The sequence below is a fragment of the Oryctolagus cuniculus genome, chromosome 15 (genome assembly GCF_964237555.1).
Source record: "Oryctolagus cuniculus chromosome 15, mOryCun1.1, whole genome shotgun sequence".
NCBI lineage: Eukaryota > Metazoa > Chordata > Mammalia > Lagomorpha > Leporidae > Oryctolagus > Oryctolagus cuniculus.
Window position 1 is genome coordinate 70,036,959 of NC_091446.1, and position 9,437 is coordinate 70,046,395.

A 9,437-nucleotide genomic window follows, 5' to 3' on the forward strand; every position below is an offset into this window, starting at 1 on the left:
CAGGAGGCAGAAGACCTGGCTCTCGATTTCACACACCCCAGGCTCCCTGGACGTGACCGTCTTCCCTCTGGCTGAGCCTTTCTCCCCATCTCATTCCCTCCCCCAGGCAACAACTACCAGGGCCATGGCAACTTTGACTTCCCCCACGGGAACCCCGGCGGGACGTCCATGAACGACTTCATGCACGGGCCCCCCCAGCTCTCCCACCCCCCGGACATGCCCAACAACATGGCCGCCCTCGAGAAACCCCTCAGTCACCCCATGCAGGAAACTGTGAGTACCTCTTCCTCGCCCCTCGGCCTGCCCACCACCCCTGGCCCCCTGCCCCCACGCCCCAGCCGTGCTCTGGGGCTGACAGAGGCAGAGGGTTCCTCCTGGGACCTGTGTGATGTGGGCACCCTGGCTCCCTCCCAGGCAAAGAGAGGATGAGACTTGGGTCTGGGACTCAGGAGAAAGCGAGAGGCCCGACAGGCTGAGCTGTGAGCTCAGCTCTTTCTCCAAGGGCTTCAGGGACCATGGCCATCAGGGAAGCCTCGGGCTGCTCCTGGCCACAGGCACACACTGGCATACCCTCGCGCCGACTGCACCTTCTTCCAGCCACCCAGGGTTTTGTCCCAAACCCAGGCCCTTACTCCCCCCACGTCTGATTCTTGAATTGCTAGCAAGTCTCCTTTTCCCGCAGGCGGTCCCTCCAGGGCCCCTGCGCCCTTGATAACATGCACCCCCTGTAGCTGCGGGAGCCCCCCTGTGCCAGCCCGAAGCCTTCCCGCCCCGCGGCCCCGAGAGCAGTGGGAAGAGACCCAGCTGTCCTCCACAGTTCTCCTGTGAGCACTGGAGGAGCCCGCTCAGTGTAGCCAAGCTCCGGGGCAGGCTTATGCCCAGTGTGCTCATGGATGGCGGTGCCTGGGTGGAGGGAGAGCAGCTGGGGTTTGGGGAGAACAGAGGCCCAAGGGCTGCTTGTCTGATGGCTCGGGCACTTACCTTCGTGGCAGCAGGGCCAATCTCTGAGGTCCTAGCAGTGGGCCCCAGGCTACAGCAGCCAGAGATGGGCTGGTAGTGATGGGCAACAGGCTTAGGGGCCAAAGAAGCCCGGGAAGACGTGGCGTCTGCATTATTCTGCACACACCTGACGCTGCATAGCTCTGCCACTGGGCCCAGGGCTGTCCTGTGGGCCGGCGAGAATCTGCCTTTAGGTGAGGGACACTACACTGCTTCCCCGCGAGAACCCAGGACAGCAGCCTGAGCTGTGTTCCAATGTCTACAAGTTCTGTGGGCGCTCCTCTCAACCCTCATCCTTAAACAGAGCTCCCAGGACCACCACATCCTGTGCCTGAGTGACACCCAGACCACCTCCACACCTCTGACCCCCCAAACTGCACACAGCAGCAGGAACGCCGTGTACTTCCTGTCACCCACAAGGCTCGCTCCTGCCTCTGCTGGCCTCGCTGCCAGGGTTCCATACACAGTCAGCCCGTGGGTTGAATTAAGAGTCGCCCCACGATGCTGCCTACGTATGACCTATCCTGTTTTGCTTTTGAGCTCTTGCAGAGTACAGCTGTGCCAGGTGGGGTGGCGTGGTCACAGGTAGACCTGCACCCCGCCTGCCCAGGTAAAAGCAGCCTGGCCCCCCGCTGAGCGTGTGTGCACCAGGGGTGGCCAGAAGACCCTAACCAAGCACTGGTGTCCCCAAGGCCTCGCGTGCCAGGCAGCAGATTGACAGGTGTCTCAGCAGAACTCAGAACGTACCTACCCTTCTGGGCTCTGAGACATTTCCAGCCAGTGTCAGGATCAAGGCGACAGCCTGCCCTGAGCTGGGCTGTTCACAGCGGTGGGGAGCCCCTCGCTGCTCCCCCAGGGCTGGGTCGGATGTCCCCATGCACAGATGGGAGCCTCGAGCTGGCCGGTCACTGGCAGCTGTGGTAGCCCCTTAGGTCATCCCACACATGGGATCCCAGGGCGCTGTGCTGCCTAGGGCTGTGTTGGGGTGGAGCCGTGCAGCCTGAGACGAGGCCTGGGGGACAGCTTTGGGAGACACAGGAAGAGGAGCCGGGGTCTGGGGAGCACCGCGGGGGCACAGTTGCCTTTTCCATACTTGGGGGGGATGGACGCGCAGGTGTTTTCTGTGGCCCAGAAAACAGGGCAAGGCCGAGGGGAACTGACCGGGGCCAGGAAACCTCCAGTCTCCCCACTGCTGGTTCCATGGAGTGGCCTGGTGTGACCCCTCCCTGGTGGAGTACCAGGCTGTAGCCTCTCCCCCATAGTGGTAACTGCCAGCTGATAGTCACCAGCCCCAGGCTCCGCGGGGAGCCCCTCCGTAAGTCCCCTGGGAGGCCTGGAGGTGCTCAGATGTCCTTGGCCACCCCAGCCGGCCCTGCTCCACCCCTCTGCACATGCGCAGAGTCCACGCCAGGCGGCAGGCTCTCAGGGCCTCAGGCGCCCAGCGTCACTGCTCCGGCAGGGGCCCTGTTGGGGCGCTGGCCCCGTCCCGAGCTGCACGCCCGCCCATGCTGTCTGTCCGTGTCTGCTCCCCGCCACCCAGCCGGCCCGGCGGCCTGCACCTGTGCCGCCCCGGGAACATGCCCATTTTGCTTCTCCATCCTGCCCTCGCTGTTGTTCGTTGTGACGGTGTCCGGGGCGGGGAGGCGGAGCGGCAGGGCCGGCTCCCAGTGTCCATGCTTGTCTCAGGGGGGGCCCTCCTCCCCATCCCCCAGGCCTGGGAGGCTCCACACAGCCTCCGGGAGGAGGCTCCTGTGTGTGTGTGTGTGTGTATGTGTGTGTGTGTGTGTGTGTATGCGTGCGCGGAGCTGTGCAGAAGGGGCTCTGCTGGGGGTGTGTGCTGCCCCGGATGTGTGGGGTTTCGTTTCTCCAGGCATCCGTGGCTGTGCCGCGTCACCTCACCTCTCTCTCTCTCCCGCTCTCTCCTCCTCGCAGATGCCACACACTGGCAGCTCTGACCAGCCCCACCCCTCCATACAACAAGGTTTGCACGTTCCACACCCCAGCAGCCAGTCAGGGCCTCCATTACATCACAGTGGGGCTCCTCCTCCTCCTCCTTCCTCCCAGCCTCCCCGGCAGCCGCCACAGGCCGCTCCCAGCAGCCATCCACACAGCGACCTGACCTTTAACCCCTCCTCAGCCTTAGAGGGTCAGGCCGGAGCGCAGGGAGCGTCCGACATGCCGGAACCTTCACTGGATGTAAGTTGGGGTCACCACTCGCCAGGCCTGGCGCCGGGACCCGCCCAAGAGAAGGGGGGGGTGTGGTGGGTGGGCGGCGGGCGGGCCCCAGCCAGTGCCCTCTGGCTCCTGAGCCAGGAAGCCCCGCAGCGTGCAGGTGTCACGGAGATCCCCAATGCCCTTGGCCACTGCCCTGCCCCCTAGTCCTGGCCCACCTCACACGCAAGCCCCCACAGGCTCCCTCGGGCCTGGGGTCCGGAGGCGGCAGTGGGCGGCCCGTGCCCCTGCTGCACCCTCCCGCCCCATACCTTCCCCCAGGTTGAGCTTGCCATTTCTGTGTCTGCCACCCGATCTGGCCCTAGGCAGGGGAGGGGCTGGAGTGACAGGGCCCCTCTGTCTGTCTCACTGGTGTGTGTCTGTCTCCAGTTCTCTCGTCCACCTGTCGTGCATGCTCTGCTTCCGCTTGCTCCATCGCTCACTCCCAGGTGCCCCCGTGGGGGAGGGGGTGGTGAAGTCAGCCTCGGGGCATAGCCGGGCCAGCAGGTGGGAGCCGGCGCCCACCTTGAGGCCTGAGCCATCTGGCAGGGGCCACTGGATGATGGCGGCCTGGTGGCTGGACACAGCTCTTGTCCCTCCCTCGCCTGCCCTGCCCCTGGGAGCCCAGCCTGTGCCCAGCCCACACCCCTCGTGTTGCCCTCCCTCAGCCACTGGCGTCCCCCTCGCAGCCCCCACGCTGTCACCCCCAGCCCGCAGCATCTGGGAAGCTTTGTGGTGGGCAGGGCTCAGTGTGCAGACCCGGCCGAGGGCGCTTTGAGATCCAACCAGGAGGCTCCCCTGTGAGACAGCAAGAGGCCAAGGGCCACGGGGCAGAGGGAGGGGCAGTCTGCGGCCTCTGCCAGCCACAGAGCCACCACAGAGGAGCCAGCTCTAGGGAGAGGCCCCGGGGTGCCGGGAGCTGCAGGGACCACAGCCCCGCCCCTGGTGCTCGTGCGAGAGGCCTGGCCGTGTGGCTCCTCCCGCAGCGGCTCATTGGCGTGGGCCCAAGCTGGCAGAGAACACCCAGCAAGACGAAGCCCCCCTGCCCTGACATGGGGCCCTCTCAGCTCCTCTGGCCTGAGAAAGGCCGGTGCAGCTGGGCCAGGCACCCATCCCCACTAGCGTGCAGGGAGCGTGGGTAAGACCCTGGCAAGACGCAGTGGCCAGGCTGTGTGTGTGGTGGCCGCTGGCCAGCCCAGCCCCAGATGCAGCACTGTCAGCTCTTCCTCTCTGGGCTGGGACCCTGGGGACACCGGGGGGTTGGGAGTACGTGGGCCACCTCCTAGACGGCCCATCAGCTGGACGTCTGTGCGTCTTCTTTTCTAGCTCCTTCCAGAACTCACAAACCCCGACGAGCTCCTCTCCTACTTGGACCCCCCTGACCTGCCAAGCAATAGTAACGACGACCTCCTGTCTCTCTTTGAGAACAACTGAGGGCCCCCCACCCCGTCGGGGCCCGCCCTCCCCACTCAGCCTCCTTACCCTGTCTGTCCCACACACTTTTCCTCCCCAAGAGCCCTCCCCTGCTGCAGCCTCGGTGTGGAGGAGGCGAACAGGGCACCTCGGGGAGGCCGTGTGGATCTGCAGCCTGCGTCCTGCCTGTCCGCCTGGGCTTGGGCCCACGCTCTGAGCAGGCCCCGAAGACGACCCCCTGAGGGGGACCCGGCCCAGTGAGCGGTGCACCTGACTACGGCGGCGGCGGCAGCAGCTTCAGGTGCACCTACCAGTGCTCCCAAGGTTCTTCCATTTTCTAGACTGTAGCCCTGCCTCCCTGCTTCCTGGCCCAGAGCCTCCTTCGAGTGACTACAGAGCCTGAGAGAAGGCCTCCCCAAAATCCAGGGAGGGGCCCAGACCTAGGAGGAGCAGTGACAGCTTGTGGCAGTGAGATCGGTCTGCCCACCACCACCACCACCACCACCACCGAAAAGCACAAACCTCTGGGAAAGAGAACATCTCTCGGGGGCCAAGGGTCATCGGGTTGACCCCTGACCTCTAAGCCAAGCCACCCTGTCAGCACTCTCAGACAATGGAGAAAGACATGATTCTGTGTTTGAGAGAGGGTCTGCCCCTCTTGCTTGGGCACTGGTGGGAAAGGGGCCCGGGGCCTCCCCGCAGCCAGGACAGTGCATGGGGGGACCCTGTGACCTTTGGACTCAGACCAGGGCCAGGCCTTGGAGGGCAGAGAGTGCGTGTGCATGCACCCAGCAGACAATGCGTCCTCCGGTATGGCCCAGGGCGCCCACCGCCAGCTGCAGTCAAACTTGGAGCTTTGCTCCAAGCCACTCCCCGTTTGCAAGTGGCGACAATGGTGTTGGACTTGGACAGAAAGCAAATCATTTCTCTCCGTGTGTTCTGTTTCCGGTCCCCACCCGCCTCCCCTGAGATTGTGCCGCGGGACAACGTGCTTCCCTCTGTGTCCTGGTTGTCCCCGTCCAGCCCAAAAGCGTGGGGGGCAGTGGCAAGGCAGGGAGGCACATGTGCAGGCTTGGTAGCCAGGGACCCGGTTTGGATGTCTCTCCGGCCTCCGGACAGTCCGGCCCCTGCGCCCAGGGCTGCAGCCCGTCTACCACCGTGTGTGTGGGACATCCCTGCGGGCATCCCGTGGTGTTCTGTGGCAGCTTCGGACGCTTCCCTGGGCTGCCAAGCCTCGTCTCCCCTCCCCTCCTCTCCGTGTCCACCCTGACCAAAAGCCCAGCCCGCACTCCTGCTCGCCGCAGCGGGAGCAGCCTCCAATCTGCCCTTTGCCGCACGGCTCTGTCTGGCTTTGCACTCCCTGGAGAGCGTGTCCCCGCATCCAGTTGGTTCCAGGCTCATCGGTGCCCCCCGAGCCACGTGGCCTCTGGTGATGCCGGGTTGTCCGGTCACTTGGGTCGTGTCTATAAGTTCTCTGCGCCCTTTCCTGCTGCTGCCTGGGGTCTTCCCCTGGCCTCCCGTCCAGTGCCAGTGTCCCCGGCCACTGTCTATCGCCCCGTCTCCCCCTGTGTGGTGGGCGGTCCCCAGCACTCTGTGGATTGTACCGGAAAGGTGGCCCCGGCCGTGGACTTCCGTCACCGCAGGCGGCACGAGGGTCTCTGCAGGAGCTGTTGTCCCCGCCGCCACCATCCCCTCCCCGGACCTTTTTTTTTTCCTTTGTCCCGTTGTCCAGGTTTTTCCAAATAGCGTTCAGTATGCAAATCAATTATTTTAAGAAACGCTTTTGTAAATATCTTTGTGAATATTTTAGTATCGTCTTTGATAATATTCAACATTTTCATGACCTGGTTATAGCCTTTGCTGGTGTTTTTAAAATACCCTGACTCAATGACAAAAATGGAGTCCTCTTTTTTTTTTCTTTTTTCTTTTTCTTTTTTTTTTTTAAAAAAAAAAACAACAAAAACAAAAAAGCAACCAGGGCTATTTGTACAGATGAGGGGCACCCAGAGCGAGTGGCCGCGCCGGGGACTGGGAGACCAAGCAGCCGCCGTCCAGCGCCGGCTCCTGTCAGCGGGTGGGGACAGGATGGAGCCAGGGGTTGTGGCCTGGCAGCTGGCCGCACTCTGGCTCGGACCATCTGCCCCATACAGACTCATGGATGCCTGCCTTCGGAGTTTGTGCTCCCTGCCGTGGGGTGCTCGGCCCCAGAAGGGCCTGCCTGGGGTCTGTGCTGGTTCCTACCCGGCTGCGCCCAGACCTCTCTACAGCTCGAGTCAGAGTCCAGACGCTCCCTGAAGCCCGGGCTCCTGGCACCTGCTCTAGCCATCTCTGGGCTTGGCACCTGAGGTTGGGCCCTGGGTCACCTCCCAAGCAGGCCTCCACCAGCAAGTTCATCCAAGAGCCTTGCTTCCAGCTGGCCCCGGCCCGTGGTGCCCGAAGCCCGCACTCTGGGGGTATACTCCTCCCAGGGTGACCTTGGAGCCAGGCCAGGGTGCTGGGAGGTATGGGAGAGCGGTGGGAGGGGGTGCCGCCGTAGGAGCTGGCGGGAAGGGGGCCGCATCCATCAGCAAGGCAGGTCTGAGCCTGGGAAGAGACGTCCAGACCCTTCCAGTCGGCCATTTGGAGCCATAAGTCACTTCAGCAAAAAACAAGGCCTCGGCAGGCCACCTCGCCTTGACAAGCATCGATCCAGCCCACGGGGACGCCTCTGCCGCCACTCAGCCAGCGAGAAGGCAGGAAGCGCCGAGTGCAGGCGATCACCCCATCTTCTTGGTTTGAAGCTTTATCTGTGTGTCATGTTCCCTGTAGCCATTTTATTTTTGGAAAACTTGTAGCCCTCGCTCCCTAGTGGAAGCCCTCACCCCCAGCAAGCTCCAGGCCTGCGCCCCCACCGGGGCCCTGGGCCTGCCCCACCTGGATAGGGACGTGTCAGCAGCATGATTCAAGGGATGTGTGTACATATGTAAATGAGAAATAGACATGTCAACAGATGCATTCATTTCTCTCGGAATGTGTATTGTTTTTATTTTACGAAACAAAAAAAGGCTTGGAACTCCATCTTACGTGGAAAAACTAGATCTCGTTTGTTAGTGTTTGTGAGTTCTTCGCATCTGTCTCACTCATGTAATATAATCTGACCCTGTGTGGAAAGGGTTTGTTCTTTGTTTTTTATTTTACCTACATGTACTATTTAGCTTCGGTGTATTAGTCCTGCCACCTGTGTACTTCTAGGGTGCTATGGAAATAACGAAAAGCAACGGGGATTTCAGAAGAAAATTGTAACCAAATTCATACTTTGTATAATTTTTGATACCATGATCACAGGTGATTGACACGTTCACACATGCACACGCCCACCAGTGCAGATGAAGTGACCCCCACAGGAACCCTCATTGTCTTTGTACATTGTGTACAATGCAATCATTTCATACTCTCGACTGGTCGGAAGACTAATTGTGATTTCTAGTCTTGCAAAGCTGTATGTAGTTAGATGATGTGACAACCTCTAATATTTATCTAATAAATATGTATTCAGATGAAACCTGTATATTAGGTGTTCATGTGGTTATTTTGTATTTAAAGATCAAATTATTTGACTATTGCTAGGCATTTCTATACTCTGTTGTAACACTGAAGTATCTCATTTGCCCATGTTAATTTTTTTCTAAATAAATGGACAAAAAACGAAGGTTTGGCCGATTAGCTGTTTTGTGGACGTTAAGCACTGGTTGGGGTGTCTTGCTTTCGTGTGTCAACCACCACCCCCGCCCCAGCCCCCTGCACACACACACACGCCCCAGAAAGCCGCTGGGTGCTCTGTGTATTGAGTCCCAAGAGCCCCGCCCCTGGTGGCCGCAGAAGAGGCCCTGGAACCTGGGGCGGGTGGGTGCTCAGAGCCCTGTGGCTTTGCTGCCTTCATTGTAAGACCCGCCCCAGGCCGAGCGGTGGGCCCTGGGTCCCTAGCTGGCAGTGCAAGGAGCGTGCATCTGGGTGGGGGTCCCCAGAGGGGCAGGTTCTTGCCGGGTGCTGGAAACATGGGCCACGTGCGGCGGTGGCTGTCCAGTGAGGCCGGGTCTCGTGTCCCTTGCAGACTGTTCTGGGTTGCAGGAAGCAGCGTCTATCCTTGTGAGCCTCAGAGGGCAGGGCTCTGCAGCATTCAGGAGGCAAAAGAAGGAAGCACGGCCAGGCCCTATGGCCACCTGCTGCCGGCACCGTCCCAGGAGAGCGTGGATTTCCTCTTCGTGCCTGTGATCATGGGTTGGTGACCCCAGAAGTGCAGTGGGTGGATGTTGGGTGCTGAGGCTGGGCATACATGTGGCACGAGAGTGAGGCCTGGCCGTGCCAGGGGCGTGTGTGTGCAGGGGCTGGCCCGTGGGAGGCAACAGCACGCCTGCTCACAGGCATGGGTGCCTGTAAGTCCCCCAGCCCTGGGCCTCTCGGGGGGGGGGGGGGAGGGGCAGTTTCTCGTTGGGGAGAGGAGGGAATGGAAGGCAGGGGGAGGAGCTATTTTCATGAGAAATGCATCCTGGGCACTGCCTTCTGCACGCCCAGGGCCAACAGCGCTGCTCTCTCAGCACAGCCGCTCCTTCCAGAAGGCCCTGTTAACATCAGCGAGCGCTCCCCGGGGCCAAGCCCAGCTCCCTGCGCCTCTGAGCCCTGCAGCCTCACCCTAAAGGATGTGTCCAGCACTTTTTAATGCAATCAATGAGAGTCAAGCAGGAGGGGGCGCCACTGTGGCATAGCAGATAAAGCCACCGCCAGCAATGCTGCCACCCTCTACGGGCACACCATGCTAATTCCGATTTTTATTTATT

At 61.3% G+C, this 9,437-nt stretch overlaps 1 protein-coding gene across 10 annotated transcripts in view; it reads left to right on the forward strand.

Annotated features, from left to right (window-relative positions):
- The window catches only part of ZMIZ1 (zinc finger MIZ-type containing 1), a 214,672-nt gene extending 206,361 nt beyond the window's left edge, over window positions 1–8,311 (forward strand). For 9 of the 10 annotated variants that reach the window (XM_070057907.1, XM_051831554.2, XM_070057908.1 and 6 more), the window contains 3 exons: window positions 107–273; window positions 2,932–3,195; window positions 4,537–8,311. In XM_070057907.1, coding sequence (XP_069914008.1) covers window positions 107–273; window positions 2,932–3,195; window positions 4,537–4,644 — 539 coding nt within the window. In that variant the 3' untranslated portion in view covers window positions 4,645–8,311. The remainder of the gene's footprint in view (window positions 1–106; window positions 274–2,931; window positions 3,196–4,536) is intronic. The other variant, XM_070057911.1, reaches the window with a different exon arrangement.
- The last annotated feature ends 1,126 nt before the right edge of the window (window positions 8,312–9,437 follow it).